This window comes from Azolla caroliniana, unplaced genomic scaffold (genome assembly GCF_043228905.1).
Source record: "Azolla caroliniana isolate FFs.n. ecotype wild unplaced genomic scaffold, voAzoCaro1.0.p SCAF_1, whole genome shotgun sequence".
NCBI classification, from domain to species: Eukaryota; Viridiplantae; Streptophyta; class Polypodiopsida; order Salviniales; family Salviniaceae; genus Azolla; species Azolla caroliniana.
Genome location: NW_028230436.1, coordinates 7,786,940 through 7,804,193, shown reverse-complemented (window position 1 = coordinate 7,804,193; position 17,254 = coordinate 7,786,940). Strand labels below are relative to the sequence as shown.

The 17,254-nt window shown below is 38.2% G+C and overlaps 2 protein-coding genes across 3 annotated transcripts in view; one reads left to right on the top strand and one right to left on the bottom strand.

Moving 5' to 3' along the window:
- LOC147868767 (pyruvate dehydrogenase E1 component subunit beta-1, mitochondrial-like) overlaps positions 1 to 17,254 on the top strand; it is a 49,251-nt gene that overhangs the window by 4,942 nt on the left and 27,055 nt on the right. The window contains exons 7-14 of one of the 2 annotated variants that reach the window (XM_087323147.1): positions 146 to 271; positions 551 to 684; positions 1,786 to 1,858; positions 1,939 to 2,004; positions 2,119 to 2,157; positions 2,269 to 2,393; positions 3,254 to 3,368; positions 3,890 to 4,154. In XM_087323147.1, the coding sequence (XP_087179273.1) occupies positions 146 to 271; positions 551 to 684; positions 1,786 to 1,858; positions 1,939 to 2,004; positions 2,119 to 2,157; positions 2,269 to 2,393; positions 3,254 to 3,368; positions 3,890 to 3,958 (747 nt within the window). In that variant the 3' untranslated portion in view covers positions 3,959 to 4,154. Of the gene's footprint in view, positions 1 to 145; positions 272 to 550; positions 685 to 1,785; positions 1,859 to 1,938; positions 2,005 to 2,118; positions 2,158 to 2,268; positions 2,394 to 3,253; positions 3,369 to 3,889; positions 4,155 to 17,254 lie in introns of those variants that run through there. The other variant, XM_087323148.1, reaches the window with a different exon arrangement.
- LOC147868768 (hydroxycinnamoyltransferase-like) lies at positions 5,149 to 9,037 on the bottom strand. Its single transcript, XM_087323146.1, has 2 exons — positions 8,308 to 9,037; positions 5,149 to 6,167 (listed from the first exon to the last, which is right to left on the bottom strand). Exons 1-2 carry the CDS (start codon positions 8,962 to 8,964, stop codon positions 5,301 to 5,303), a joined length of 1,524 nt encoding a protein of 507 aa, XP_087179272.1. The 5' UTR covers positions 8,965 to 9,037; the 3' UTR covers positions 5,149 to 5,300.

Here is a 17,254-nt window from a genome sequence, read left to right as displayed (position 1 = left end):
GAGTGGCATATATGTCCACCTACAAAATGTTGCAGATTTTAATGTGCATATGAGCGTTTTAAAGTTTGTTTGTTTTACTTGTTCTTTGTTTCATTACCCTTACATTATTTCATGCTTATTTCATAGGGTTGGTTTGTATCTACAGGCGATTGATCATATAATCAATTCTGCAGCAAAGACATATTATATGTCTGCAGGGCAAATTTCGGTTCCTATTGTGTTTAGAGGCCCAAATGGAGCAGCAGCAGGTGTTGCTGCACAGCATTCACAGGTATACTTATTTGGTTTTTTTTGTAAAAGAAGAGTACCTAATATATCAAAACCCAATACAAATTTTGGGTATTACCAAACTGTAAAGTTAATGAATACCAAACCTTTAACTATGCTGTGAAAGATGTAATTTCCCTTTTTATAGTCTATTCCAAGTTTTAACACATCAATGAGGGAACGTGATGGTATTTTGAGTTTTTGCAGTATTTTTCTGCATGGTATGCATCATGTAAATACACCAATGAGAGATAAAGTGATAAAAGTTTGAGTGTATATGCAGTGTTTTGCTGCATGGTATGCATCATGTCCAGGACTGAAGGTTCTATGCCCTTATTCATCAGAGGATGCACGTGGATTATTGAAGGCTGCAATTCGAGATCCTGATCCTGTGGTCTTTCTAGAAAATGAGCTTCTGTAAGTGATGTTTGTCTTCTCTATTTGATATGTTGCAATATCAATTTGCGAATCTCTCCAAGGAATACACTTAACTGATGTTCATGTCAAAGTTTATGATATACCCTGTAATAAGTACACGTCTATATCATATATAATCTCAAAGTGGCCTTCTTTCTGCTCATCATGTGAACTATGCCGCTAATTTTCTGCAGATATTCTCTCTTGGTAGTATTAAATTATCATTTTATAGAAAATTTAGAGGCTAATGATATTTTCATGTTTTCTATCTTGCGGGTTTTTCCATGCTTGAGATGCAGTTTTGGATGATTTGGTTCTGATTCTCTCTTCATTTCATCTCATTTCTCTCCAAACTCTCACACATCTTAGCATGTTGCACAAACCTTCACGAATCTTAGATTTCTTCTTTGTGCGATTAAAATGTGTTAATTAATGATCTTACAGTGGCTATAATTATGAGGCGAAGCAATAACATTAAGTGTTTTTTGACAAGAGATGAACCATTGCAGGCTATTGCATGTTAGAAAGAGTCTGTTGCATGCTACATTTGTAAAAGCTTATAATATGAATTCCTTTGTGATTGAAATAAGAAAAAGAGAAAATTATTTGAGAGAAACTGGTTTTCTTTAGTGCGTTGTGATGTGCTTAGGAAATAGGTAAGTGTGGGTAAGTGAAAACCAAACAGATTTTTGAGGAAGTGAATCAATAGTGAATTGAGAGTTTTATCGTATATTCCGCCTGTAATCATCTTAATGAAAATAGTGATCTCTCACTCTTGGACAAAGGCAATTTTCCGAACCATTTAAATTTTTTGTGTCCTGATATAAAATTTCATTTCATTTCATTTTATTTTCCATACAATCTTTGTTGACAGTATTGTAATTACTGATTCTGCACAATAAAATGTTTTACTCTATTCTGCTTAGTATTTGTCATTTTGGAAACCGAAAATATTTTGGTCTTGTTAAGATGTATGTATACCTTCATATATTTTCTATTATTAAACTTTAACACGTAAGTTAAATTATCGCAACATGTTTGAGAGTCTGCAAAGAATGCTGCAAATGATTCAGTATTTATATTTATTTACAAATTTTCCAGGTATGGAGAATCATTTCCAGTATCTGATGAAGTTCTTGATCCAAGCTTTGTTCTCCCTATAGGGAAGGCTAAGGTGAGAACTGATTCAAACTTAATATAGGCATTTTCTTATTAATAACTAAAAATGGTGTTTCGAATTAATTGCGGCAACAGATCGAGCGTGAGGGAACAGATGTCACAATTGTAACTTTCTCAAAAATGGTTGGATTTGCCTTGAAGGTAAAAGTTCCTTGAAACACTTAAGTTGCATCAATTCTTTTACACTCATGATATAATGTAAGAAAATTGAAATTGTGTTAAAAGTTACATTTTCATCTTGTAATCTGATCCCAGGCGGCTGACGTTTTGGCCAACGAAGGCATCAATGCTGAGGTAAAGTAGAACTCATACTTCTTCCCTCTCTTTTCAAGGTTGCCATAGATTTTGATATTTAAATAAGAGGTGGTTTCTTCAGATGTTTCAAGTTTGATATGTTTCCTGCAGGTTATAAATTTGCGGTCAATCAGGCCCCTTGACAGAGCAGCAATTAATACCTCTGTTAGGAAAACCAATAGGCTTGTTACTGTAGAAGAAGGATGGCCACAACATGGTATTGGTGCAGAAATTTGGTATGTTTTTGGTGTGGACCAGACATTTGTTTGATGATGCATTGCCGATATAGGAAGTTGAATATTAGCATTTGACATAGTGATACTAATCTATTTAGCTTGCTTGTAGTTTTGTGCCCTTGTGAGATATTCCTGTGCCAATTAAATGATCATCAGAAGATGTTCTTTTTACTTTAAAATTATCTTGGTACCCTGAACTCTAGAGACCAGCCACGATGATATTGCATGGTCAGTTGTCCTTAGATTGGAGGTGCCACTCAGCTAGCGGGCCCCAGGATTGGCATGTGTTGCTCCATTGTGTTAGTATTGGATTCCAATATATGGTCTGTGTGCTTACAAAGCTACTTAAAAGTTATGAGTGGGTTAAAATGTTTATTTTGAAGAAGTGATGCTTGACAGCATGAGCAATATATAGCTGATTAAAACTAACTTTTTTTATTGAGGCGGAACTCAAAATCTAATTTTAGAATGAATGGAAAGCGGGAAATCATAGCTGATTTTTGCTCTCATTTCTACAATTTTTGGTGGAAAGTAACATGGAAGTTCTATATACAAATTCTAGTTGCTAAAATGGTCATCAAAGCTTGCTGTGTTCCTAGGTTTTTTGCTGGTGCACCTACGTCATGTTCTATTGAATATCATTAAAAAAATCTTTGTTGAGTTTTAGAACGTTCCTCTTTGGTGGTGATATTTGTCTATATTGAAGGCTCAATTGGGGTTCACCTCCCTGTGGAATTTCCTCATGTTTGTTTCAGAAATGAAACATATTGGGATAGCATTAATGTTTACATTTATAATGTCACCTTCTTTTGATCATCTCACTGATTGAAAATTTGAATTTTGGAATACTTGCAATGCAGTATGAGCGTGGTTGAGGAGAGCTTCGAGTATTTGGATGCTCCCGTAGAGCGAATAACGGGCGCAGATGTGCCAATGCCGTATGCTGCAAACTTAGAGAGGCTAGCTCTGCCTCAGGTATTTTTCTAATACTTGCATTCCTTAGAAGAAAACACCTTGATGCCTTTTAGGGTCTTTTCACTGTTACCAGAATATCCAAAGTTTTCAAGTGACCAGAATACCCATCCATAGGGGTAAATTTTGTTCTGCAGGTGGCTGTTAAGATCATTTGTAGTCAAAATGTTTGCAGAGGGGCATTCTTGGAACTCATAGAAACTTAGGGGTATTTTGGTGTTCTTCTGTAGTTCCCTCTTTCCAGAAGCTTTTGCGTAACATTAGTTAATGTAATGGCTTATAAGTTAAGTGCTCAAAATATGTTCAGAAAATGTGGAGTTAAAACATTAGTCCAAGGGCTTCACTTGCACTTTTGCGGATTTCTTGGTTTAGGGTTTCACTTGCACTCTTGATGTTTGTTTATCATTCCAAAAATATGGAGGTAACCTTGGGGCTTGGTTTGGTAATTTAGGACATTTTGGTTTTCCTTGAATAATTCAGAAGTGGACATGAAACACTAATTCAAGGTTTTTTCATGGTTGTAGATCGATGACATTGTGCGTGCTGCGAAGAGAGTGTGCTATAGGGCTGTTTCTCTAAGAGCAACGGCATGACCCAATCAACTTCCCAAATTTTGTGATACTTTGTTCCTATGATAAGAGAAATAAATGGAACTTGTTGAGCTTCTATTTTGTTAGCTCTAATACATTTGAATGAGGCTTTTGTTGTTCGTGTTGAAGGTTTTCTTGGGCACGTTTCATGCTATAAAAGAGAAGTCTATAATAATAAAAGTGATGTATATTTTGTTTATACTGCAGTATGAGACTTTTCTTTATCTATAAATTATAGCCACATTAAATATTCAGTTAATAGTTGGAAAACACTAAATGTTTTCGGTAGTCTTCTGTTTTTTTACATCTATACATCTGATGCATTTTGGGAGAATTTGGCCACAAGGTCTACATGCGAATATTATATATCTACCAAGGTCCAATGTAATGGGGGTTTGAACCCGGAATGACAATCAATGCCTGCTAAGGTTGTTTGTGGGCAATGTTACCACTAGGTTGAAATAAAATGTCGATTAAATGGAAAGATTTAGCACTGTAAAGATTCATCATTAAAGATATGGTACAATGAGTTTAGAAGGAAGTTACACCATCTGTTCTGTAGTAAGGTCGATTGGAAAAATAGGGGTTATGAACCATGTTGTAGAAAATCCCAAAGGAGCCATCTATCTGAATGGATCCATATTCAGAAGGAATAGGATGGTTCAAAATCCCAAAGGAACAATCTATCTGAATGAATCCATATTCACAATTAATAAGATAATTTGCCTTAGAGGGATGTTTAGATATATAGGTATACAAATCCTTCTCTTGAGTATGGAAAGAACATCTGGAAAGAGGAAGGGCTTGAAACCCCCATGGTAACTAGTTCTAACTCTTCTATAAATCAGAAATTGGTTTACTATCTTTCCTCATCCACAGGGATAGTTTGCTAATGAGCCAACCTGAAACATTTATTAGAGCCATGAGGTAGGAAACTAAGTTTGGTTCTGAGGGAAGAGGTCTACAAAAAGATCCATCCATTCTGAATATAATTGCGCAAAAATAAAACTTTCCACATGTAGGGAGCGGTGCAGGCTATTTGGTAGGCAGTACAACCAGTTATCCATACCAATATAATTGCAAATTAGAATAACCATTACATATCTGAACTTTAAAACTCAAATTTACAAGGTAATTCTCATGTGCATATGATGACATCAAGTGTTTTGGCAATGTATGATATACGTTCACAATGAAAAAAAATGCATTTTGCCTTAATCCATTGCAATTGATGATTATTGCAAGATCATTTATCGATGTTACTAACAAGATTATTATGGTTTGCATGTCCCCACCATTTGAATGTGTGAAGCCTTAATAAAAAAATAGGGCAAGCATTGTTGGCCTAAGGATTTGTAAAGGCTTTGTCACTTTCTAGCCGATTCATGACATGGGTGGGTAAAGCCAAGACTACATCAATATTACCAGGAATATCTTTACCAGGGAAGAAAGTAATCTTTCCTGGATCATCAGCACTGGGTAATCGAGCTGCCAGAGGTTTCCCCCAACCAAAGTCAACTTTGAAGACGGGAAAATTATGAGAGCTCGATGCTCGAATACGTGCATTATTGAGGGAGCAACATTCAAACATGGCATCTCGATCGTATACCTCCAACCAATGGAGCCAATTATGAAAGGTTTCATTAGTACAAGAAATCAAAGATCTATGTATACGTTCAGCTGTTGAGGCAAGGTCCTCTTCCTCAAGTTCCACAGATGTTGCAGTGGCAATTGTCCACATAAATGCATTCCCAAAATAGGCTTTTCCTAAGGCTGGGTCAACTCGTTCTCTCATGTTAACGATCGAAATGAAGCCGACTTTCTTGCCATGCAAATGTTCCCTAGCTTTTGTGGTATGCCGCCATATGTGAGCACATATTATCTCATATGATGTGTTCTGACCACCAACTTTATTTTTCAACCTTGTGATAATGTCTTTACTGAAACAGAAAGTGTTCATTTTTACGGAAACTGTTTGACCAATATTTTTGACCTCGTCATCGTCGACATATTCAAGGTGTAGTCTTGCTTTTTCTGGTGATGGGTTCTCAATCTTCAATAAAGAACGTGTATGAACTGGAGGTATGGAAATGGCTTCACCTCTGGCACACTCTGCCCATGAGCTCATGAAGTGCCACAATGAGGTACCATCACAAAGGACATGACTGTGTGCAATCCCAAGTGCAATTCCACCACAATCAAACCTTGAGACCTAAATTTCAATACAAAAGACTAAGAACTTGTCATTGCAATAAGATGGCACTTCATCATACATTAATTAAAGCAGCAATGGAAATTATTAAGAGTTAAACAAATTGAACACCTATCTCATTACCTCACCCATATAACATCACAACTATGAGAACATTGACTTTATTATGCAGCTTTATTTTGATCTATTTTTATTAAAAACAACACAACATTAATCACATAATAATTTTCAGCAAACACTTCAATGGCAGCCTTCAATCACGTTAGCCGATTTCATTGATGGGATAACTAATTTAACATACTGTGGAGGACTTGCTTTCGACATTTATATCACTTTCACAGCAAGAAGATAACTGTCTAATACATAAAGAAAAAGATGATCCACCTTGAACACTAACGTAAGAAAATGAAAGTTTTCATTTGGCACGCTATGTTGGGAGTCAAATATCACATGTAGTATGAAAGTCATTTGAATGATTTAAGAGACAAAATTTTCAATTCTTGAACAATGCTTCAATTATTGGTTCTAGTGATCCAAGTACAAGTGCTCGGTGGTTTAAGTTCAAGTATCTTTGTTTAAATACAATATATGTGTTCTAGAAAGTATCTTTAATATACCACTGTAATTCTATGTAGACATGCATGAGGTCTCATGGGCCATACAATGTTATGCACGTATCTTGCACATAATATAACCACACCCACCATTTTAGAGAACCTTTTTTTTTCTCTTCTTGAATGGAGAACTCATGGCATAATTTCTTCACAGTATGCTACTTGTTTTGGTGCAAGACCTTCATCTAGATATATTTTGTCACAAACCCTTGAGTGTCCTTCTCTAGAATAGGGAAGCTTTTTCCTTTCCATATCCATGAAATGGACATTAATGCCTCAAGTCAACTAACATTGGCCAGCCCAATTCTTGTTTCTTTCTAGTGGGTGGCCAATTACTTGAACCTTCCATATATATCCTAATGGCAAAGAAGCAATGAAATACTAAATAGAACAATGATACACAATCTTTCCCATATTTGATTAATTATATAGATTCTTACACTGCACTTACACGACTCTTGGGCGAAGATATCATAACTCTGAACACCTCTCTTGGGTTAAGCTACCATAACTCAGAATGTGTTTCCCCCATTAGTTTTCTCCAAGATTCAGCACAAGCATATGCTTTCTCTTGGGTATGGAGGATTTGTTGCATATACTTTGCAAGTTCTCATTTTTTTTACAAATAAGCCTTTTGCATGAGTGTAGATCTCGTGATGCCTTCTATTTAGCTAATTTAAACTCATTAAGTACCTAAAAGCTTCTTGGCGTTCTTACGGTGTTTCCCTTTGAGACTTTGCAAGGCATATATTTATGAAGCAAGCATTTATTTGTGAATGAGAGAATGACATGAGTAAAACATTTACATGAGATAAGATGAGCCTTGAGCAAGAAGCAAGAAAAGGAAGTGCGCGAAAGGAGTCACAAGACTAGCAAGATGGAAGTTAAGGAAGAGATGTGCGAAGAGCAGGAAGAATGTTGGAAGAATGAGAGAGGTGTTGAGTTAGATGAGATGGAGACTATGGATTAATATGAACAAGACTATGGATGAATACAAGATTACAAATGTAAGAAATGAGATGACTACCCCATGACCAGCTTCGACCTTATTGAGTGGAGACTATGGATCAATATGAAGAAGACTATGGATGAATATACGATTACATTGCTAAGAAATGAGATGACTAACCCATGACCAGGTTGATCTTATTGAGTGGAGACTATGGATTAATACACAATTACATATCTAAGGCATGAGATGACTACCCCATGACTGGCTTTGATCTACTAATGTTCCATAAATGAATTCCCCTTCTTTTATACCATTTAGACTCTCGCCTTCTGCGGATTGCTAATTTACAGGCCTCAACATTGAGCATACAGAACCATGGAGAAATCCGACATTCAAAAAAGTACTGAGATCTAATCCATATTACTCCACATTTGAGATGTACATCAATACATATTAACACAAAGTTTCAAAAAATGCATCCAACCATGTCTTTTTATCTGGTGTTCCTTTCCGAAAGCTTTAAAAAGTGAATAGAGTGAAAGATGGAGACGGAGACGGAGATGGAGATTCACACCTGAATGCACAAGGGGGGGGCTGTGAGGTACTGTGTGCTGTCGATCCATGGGCTGAGGCAGTGGAAGAATGGCAGAGTCTGGAAGCCTCCCTCGCGGAGGTCGGCAAGTCTGACGCCGCCTTCCACGACCGCCTCCACGAAAGCAGCACCTGTGTCATCGCACAGCACATGGAGTCGATCTGTGTCTGTGACATGGAGGCGGCCAGCGAGCGGGTAGAAAGCGTCCAGGGCGACTCTAAGCGACCGCTTCAGCCTGCCTACCATCTCCGCATACTCTCCATCACTGCCGCAGTTTCCGACGCCTGGGGAGGATGGTGATGGCGATGGCGATGGCGATGGCGACGGCGCTTCGTAGAAGAGGATGCGGCGGTTGTGGGGGACATTGCGGCAAAAGATGTCGGAGGCGGACAAGAACATTGGCATCGGCTCTTCTTCTTCTTCATCATCTTGCTCTCTTTCTTCTTCTACTACCATGATCGCTGCTGCCACTGCATCTGCCATGTCTTCAGCTTCTTCTTGAACCTCAGATTCTTGTTCTGCGCCACTGCGCTTCTTCTTCTCCTTCTCCCTCCTCCGATTGCTCCTCGCCGCCGGAGTCACCATCTCTTCCTTCACCACTCTCACTCGTATCTCTCGTTCGCCGCCGCCGCCGCCCATCTCTGTCTGTCTCTGATGGGATCTCTGTCTCTCTCAACTTTTGTCCGCTCAAACTTCGAACTCGCGACAGACAGTAGACTGTAGCCTGTAGACTGTAGTAGTAGCATCCATATGTTTGTTTTATTTTTAGTGTGACAGAAAGTATCACATGCTTATGTATTGTCTGCCCAACGAACTTGCCCAATGCTTTGCTTGCCTCCAATCATTGCCTGTCCCAAGGAGCCTGCCCCATTGCTCTGCCTCCAATCATTCCAGTCAATCCGATTCATCAGGCGAAGGACTTTAAATTTAAGGTTATATCGATTCAGTGCACCACGTAGTAGACTTCGACATCCTTTTCACGTGTTCTTAGCAAGAACCTGCTGATCTTCTTATGTATGAAGAAAAAGATCATCCACCTTGAAACACTCTGCCATGTGGTTGTCTTCATCCTCTTCCTTCACAACCCGCACTCTTATATCTTGATCAACCTGCACATATGCCATGTCTCTCCCTCCCTCCCTCCCTCCTTTCCTCTCTTTCTCTAAACGCTTGTTTTAGCCTTACACAACATTTCTTGAGCTTATCATCACTCCATCACTTTTCTCTCTTCCCAATCCTTAAGATCCATTGGTTTTAACATTTAATGGAGGAGGTCATAACCTTCAAAGGTGGGGCTCCACTCCCATGTGACACGGTCATGTTGTGTAATAAATATTGTAAAATTTGAACTTTTACTTTTGTTGCATCCTTTACAATACGTTTGGGCTGTACATTATGTAGATTTGAATAAAGTACACACTCTTGGAAAATATACTCTTCACTATCTAATAATCAATCCCATCGCCCTAAATGCATACACCGAGATTAGGCAGTATGGATTGATTTCATCGTGGGCATCCACTGAGATATTAGGTTTGTATGGAATGACTTCATTGTAGCCACCCACATATTTTCTTGAACATCATCACGAAGACTTGTTGCTCATATAGTCGGCTTGGCCGCAAGAACAATATGCCCCTACATTACAAGTTACAACTCAGTTTTACACGGACTTCTGTTTTTCCACACAAAACTAAAGGTGTTGTAGACAAAACATAAACATGGTAGTGATAGACAAGTCTACTCATCATGCACATTGACAGAACTAGTTGGCTAATTTCACAAATAGTAAGCGTAGTTTTTGAGCTTTGAAAACATCTAGAAGCATATTTAGGTATTCATTCTCCCCTCAAGTTATATTGACATCTATTTTATTTAGAGGAAGCTACTTATTTTCCATGTGGAAGCAAATTTGGCTCACTTATATTATCGAGTAAAATGTTGGTTGAAGATTGAAAATAACTTTTCTAAAAAGATCATGCTCACCATGGGAGTGAAATAAGGATGTGATCTATCACCTGCTCTATCTGTTTTATTTGGCTCGCTTATATTATCGAGTAAAATGTTGGTTGAAGATTGAAAATAACTTTTCTAAAGAGATCATGCTCACCATGGGAGTGAAATAAGGATGTGATCTATCACCTGCTCTATCGGTTTTATTTGGCTCGCTTATATTATCGAGTAAAATGTTGGTTGAAGATTGAAAATAACTTTTCTAAAGAGATCATGCTCACCATGGGAGTGAAATAAGGATGTGATCTATCACTTGCTCTATCTGTTTTATTTGGCTCGCTTATATTATCGAGTAAAATGTTGGTTGAAGATTGAAAATAACTTTTCTAAAGAGATCATGCTCACCATGGGAGTGAAATAAGGATGTGATCTATCACCTGCTCTATCTGTTTTATTTGTTGGTTAACTAGAAGAGTTCATTCAAGAAGCTTTGGTAGAACGTGAGAAAATTTGGCCTTTTCAACATTTTCACTATCTTAATTTCAATTTATACATAGGAGGTTCTAGTTCTTGGCCTATTTTAACATAATTTTCGAAAACTTTTAGGTACAACATGTTACCTCTTTGTGAATGGAATGGCCTATTAGTTAATGTGGGTTTTTCCAAGTCATGGCAGTAGCTATTGAAAATACAAAAAGTCACCATGTGATTTATATTTTACTATCAAGAGGAGGAAATTGCAATCTTCACCTTTTCAAATACAAGGATTTCAACATAGGTATGAAGAAAATTAACGTTGGCTCAATTATTTTTTGAATTTGAGTTGTCGTTATTTGAGAGAAACCTAGCACTTGGAGATTAGAGCACAAGTATTTGATACATATCTGTTGCAAATTGTGTTAAGAGATATTTGATACCTAGTGCTTGACCTAAGGCAATGATCCTACATCAACACTATAGGAAAGAATGACGTGTAAAGAATTGAGTGTGATTCTATCCAGCGGAATAGATTAGAGAGGTGTGGTATGTGTGTGTAAAAAAGGAGAGAGGAGAGACACAAGATAGATAAGAAAATAGAATACTCAAGATGTATATTGACATGAGTAGAGCATAACAAGTACAAGGATAATAACATTACATAGAAGATTAACCGACACTTTACAAAGTATGAGGAGGGTGCTTTATATAAGGTCACCCTCTCACTAAACCACTCACTCACTCTGTAGCAACTATAGAAGCTCATGTGACATGGGGAATATAGAAACTCATTAGTTATAGTTAATGTTAGAAAGTAGTCATGGCCTTTGGCCTTTGAGTGTTCATACATTCTCAAGAAAGGTGTGTTCTCAAAACAAAATTTATTAGAAGAAGGAAGTAGCACACATTTTTATGATACGACTTAAGAGCTAATCAAGAGATTATAATGGAAGGGACTCGAGCAAAACACAAGCTCGAACACGAGTATGGAGGACAAAAAAAGAAAGAAACATGGAAGGATCTTGTGGGATGGGGAGGAAGATGTAGTCAAGTAGCAAACATCGAACACGTGAGCACACATGCAAGCGAAGTCGAAGACGACAAATACCAAGTGTTGACCACTGACCATGAGCACTCGAACACCAAGTCGAGCACACAGGCACGTGATCACAAACACCAACTTGAAGAAGACGAGCACGTGACAAAGAGGGGATGAAGGGGTATGAGCTAAGGAAGAGCAAGAGTTTGTCCCCAAAATGGTGAAGATGAAGATAAAGATGAAGAGCTCTCAAAATGAAAATGGTGATGGTCTCCTCCCCAAAAAGTCCTCTCAAAATGAGCCCCCTCATCGTCCTTTAATACATTTGGATTTAATGTAAAAAAGGAGTAAGCCTCCTTAAATCATTCTATATTATAAAATTGGATTCTTTAGTAGTTGTTGGCCTTATGGCCTAAGCAAGGAGTGCAAGCGCATAACCCTCGATGGTTGAATAGTTAGGTTAAATAGTATGGTACCTAAAGAATAGTATAAAAGAGAATAATAGGGGAGGAGAAGAGAGAGAGAGAGAGAGAGAGAGAGAGAGAGAGAGAGAGAGAGAGAGAGAAATTTTAAATTTAAATTTATAATGTAAGAAAAAGGTCTTTTGGCAACTAAGCAAGGAGTGCGAGCGTATAACCCTCGACGGTTAAATAGTTAGGTTAAATAGTATGGTACCTAAAGAATAGTATAAAAGAGAATAGTAGGGGAGGAGAAGAGTGTGTGAGAGAGAAAATTTAAATTTAAATTTATGTAAGAAAAAGGTCTTTTGGCAAACATGTTTTGCTCTATATGAGCTCATCAATGCTAAAGACCATATACAAAAATGTGAGAGGCTTATATAAGGGAAGACGAAAGAAGAGAGAAGGCGAGTGGTGGGGATGGATGAGAGGGGTTTTGAATGTGCACAAAGGAGGATGTGGGAGTTAAGGAGGTAGTGAATGTAGAGAGGTATAGCCTAATGAGTTTGATGGGAAGGGATGATTTGGGGATCTATTATATTTAGTTCTAATAGATAGATAACAACAATAAGTGTGATGTTTTAATGGGGATTTACGGATCTAATATATTTCGTTTGACTAGTGTTAGGCAAAGTCTCTAGCCCATACCGGAAATTTTCCTACTTCTCATGAACCTAACCGGAATTTGAATATTTCAGTCGGTCACGTTCCTACCAACGCCAATGTCAACTTGAACATGTTGATTTTTTTTTTTGGCCGCATACCAAATAAAAATAAATAAATCTAGAGCAATACCAAATCAAATTGTTGAGCGGCAAGCTCAACCAGATCTGGATCGGCATTCGGAAGGATGAAGCCGGATCGGTGAGACGGATCAGCGAGCCGGTGAGCTGGGGAGCCGGTTAGCTGGATCAAACAGTAACCGGAAGCCTAGTAGTAGCCTAGACTACTATGTAGTTAATAGTCTCGTAGTTAGTGTCAGACGCTTGTGTGAACATTGAAGTACGTTGTACTTCTGTCAGTCCTTTGAGGACTTGTATAAATAGTGTTGTTGAGCACGTTGTATGAACAAAGAATTTTATAGAGTTGTTGATAATAGATTTAAGTTGTTCTGCTTTTTCTCTATCTCTTCTGCGTACACTCTGTGTGTTAATCTCTCTCTCTCTCTCTCTCTCCCTCTGTTGCTATCCGTTGCGGCCGGTTTGTCTAACGCTTCTGCACATAATCTTTCACATGGTATCAGAGCGTTCCGAACGGTGGTATGTACAAGGGAGAATACGTTGTCGTGTTTCGACTTACAGTCGATGGTCCTTGTAGAGGAGAACCACGCCGGTGTGTCAACAAGTGCACCCACTCACAACCGGATGTTGTACATGGAGGCGGATCGGCCCCGTGGGCGTGGTGGACGAGGCTGGTCGGCTCGCAATGGTAGCGGCTGGCAAGAGCAGGACCGAAGGCACAGAGAACGTAGTGACAACAATTCCGGACCCTCCACAAGCAGGGGGAGTCAAGGTGGCGGCGGAGGCCGGCAAGCAAAGGCCGACACGGAATGTTGGTACTGTGGTAAAAAGGGCCATAAAGAAAGCGAGTGCGGGTAGAAGAGCATCGATTCGGATAGATCCGGATTTGGCAAGGCCGACAGAGAGAACCGACAATAGTTGCACTACGCAAAAGGATCGGGAGGATCCAAAACCGGAAAAGCCGGTAAAGGGCCAGCCTTGGTGATGAAACACGAGGCTAACTCAATGAAGAAGACCACTTCCAAATCAGAGGAAGTGTGGTACATTGATTCCGGTGCGTCGAATCACATGACGAGCCACAAAGAGTGGTTCTCTTTCTTGGAGAAACTGGAACAACCGGGTGTCGTTGAAACCGGAGACGACACTCCTCACCCAATTGTGCATGTCGGAGAAGTCCCTTTGAGCCACGTCGGACAGAGGGGGAAGCTGATGAACGTATTACACGTTTCAACTATCACGAAGAACCTGGTGTCAGTCGGTCAGATCGTTGACCAGGGGATGCAGGTGTGGTTTACGCACCTTGGGTGCTTCATCGAGGAAGAGGGCCAAATTATTGCGCAAGGGTGCAGAGATGGGAGGATGTTCATCCTCGACACCAATGACGTCAACACGGCTTTGTTCGCCAAAGGATAGAAGATTGAATTGGATATTGATCTCTGGCACAAGCGGATCGGCCACCTCAATTACCACAGGCTTCAAGACCTACAAACGAAACAAGTTGTTTTCGGTTTGCCGAAGTTCAGTGGCCGGAAGGTCCAAATATGTGAAGCCTGCTAACTCGGGAAGCAACACCGGCTTCCATTCCCCACCAAACGAAACCGTAGCCATAACAAGCTTGACCTTATTCATTCGGATGTATGGGGACCGACACAGAATGTTAGTCTTGGTGGGAGTCGATACTTCGTCTCCTTCATTGATGACTACAACCGGCACACATGGATCTACCTCATTAAGCGGAAGAGCGAAGTCTTCGAGTGTTTCTGGAACGTGCAAAGCCTGGTTGAATGGGAAACGGAGAGGAAGATCAAGTGCCTGTGGTCGGATGGCGGAAAAGAATATTTTTCCGGCCAATTCAACAGTTATCTGCAGCAAAAAGGAATTCGGAGAGAGTTCAGCTGCAAATACACATTGGAGCAAAAGGTGTGGCCGAGAGAAAAAACCGGTCGATTATCGACGCGACAAGGGCGATGCTGGAGGAGAAGAGCATGCTCAAATTCTACTGGGCTGAGGCGAATCAGACGACCGTCTATATCCAAAACCGGATTGGTGACAAGGTGTCCGTGCATGAGCTGTATTTTGAGTGCAAGCCGACTTTGAGACACCTTCGGATAGTCGGTAACATTGCATATGTGCATGTACCGGATGAAAGGCGGAGGAAGTTGGATGCAAAGTCGGAGAAGTGCATCTTAGTCGGTTACTCGCATGAGCAAAAGGGGTATAAGTGTTATAACCCCCGGACGAAGCAGGTTTGAGTAAGCCGAGATGTCGAGTTCGATGAATCGGCATCATGGTACTCCTAACCGGCTCCGACTTCCGACCCCGACCCGATACCGGAGGATGAGGCTAGTGAGCCTGAATCGGTCCAGTTAGAAGACGAAGGGTTCGAGACTGTAGATGAGAGTCCGGAATCATTTCGGTTGAGTGGGCCGAACGAGCGACTGGGTCAGACAGACCAGTCGAAAGATGAACCGGTGAGTAGTGGAGACTCTGCCGTGTTCCCCCCGCGCAAGGAACCGAGGAGACAGTTCACGCACAAGGAAAAAGGGAAGAGGAAGATGCAGGAGCACGAGACCGGCAATGGTGAGTCGGATCGGAGCGGATCCGACTCCGAAAAAGAAGAAGACGGGGCGGATCTTCGTCAACGAAGACCGAATCAGCCAAGAAGGGCCTCAAACATTACATCCATGAATATGTATATATGTACATTACACCCATTTATACATGCATACTAACTAAACATAAATATATGTACAAATATATATGACCATATGTAAATATGTACATACACGTACATACATGCATTACATACTACATACATATTAGAATCGGCCATGTATATTGACATACATATATACATAATACATACATAAAAATTACATATTATATATATGTGTGTGTGTGTATACACATTTTTACAATTTACAAACATATTTTATATATTACATATTACACACATATATTATTATACACACAATTTTATACAAATGCAAATATACAAACCAAACAGAAAAAAATAAATTACATATTATATATATACACATATACACACATTCCATACAAACATATTTTTACAATTTACAAACATATTTTATATATTACATATTACACACATATATTATTATACACACAATTTTATACAAATGCAAATATACAAACCAAACAGAAAAAAATAAATTACATATTATATATATACACATATACACACATTCCATACAAACATATTTTTACAATTTACAAACATATTTTATATATTACATATTACACACATATATTATTATACACACAATTTTATACAAATGCAAATATACAAACCAAACAGAAAAAAATAAATTACATATTATATATATACACATATACACACATTCCATACAAACATATTTTTACAATTTACAAACATATTTTATATATTACATATTACACACATATATTATTATACACACAATTTTATACAAATGCAAATATACAAACCAAACAGAAAAAAATAAATTACATATTATATATATACACATATACACACATTCCATACATACAATACAATACAATACAATATGTACATACATACACACACATCACATATGCATACCACATACATTCATATATACCTACATTCATATATCATACAGGCATATATACCTACATTCAAACATTACATCCATGAATATGTATATACATACATTACACCTATTTATACATGCATATTGACTAAACATAAATATATGTACAAATATATATTACCGTATGTAAATATGTACATACACATACATACATGCATTACATACTGCATGCATATTAGAATCAGCCATATATATTGAAAGAAAGAAAGAAATATATATTAACGTCTTCTAAGACCAAATTTGGCCCATGAGACAATTGGTTTACAACAAAAATGGGGTATTTACCCATTCATCGAAAGTAAAAACATATATATGTATTGACATACATATATGTATACATAATACATACAATAAAATTACATATTACATATATACATACACAAATGCATATATACATACAAAACACAAAAAATTAAATCGCATATTATATATTATATATGTACACATGCACATACATATTAATACCTAAGATTACATATTATATGTATACAAATCTTCATATTTACAATTTACAATTTACAAACAAGTTACATATATTACATATATGTATATTATGTATATACACGTGCACACACACATAAATAAATTAGATATTACATAGCATATAATCCATACCTATTACACAATATACAAATTTACACATACATA

Bases quoted from the DNA above. Each gene is read 5' to 3' on its own strand.
- LOC147868768 (XM_087323146.1), bottom strand. From the start codon at position 8,964: ATGGGCGGCGGCGGCGGCGAACGAGAGATACGAGTGAGAGTGGTGAAG. The intron at 6,168-8,307 runs GTGTGAATCTCC...ATTGAAATTTAG, and splicing joins CCCCCCCCTTGTGCATTCAG to GTCTCAAGGTTTGATTGTGG.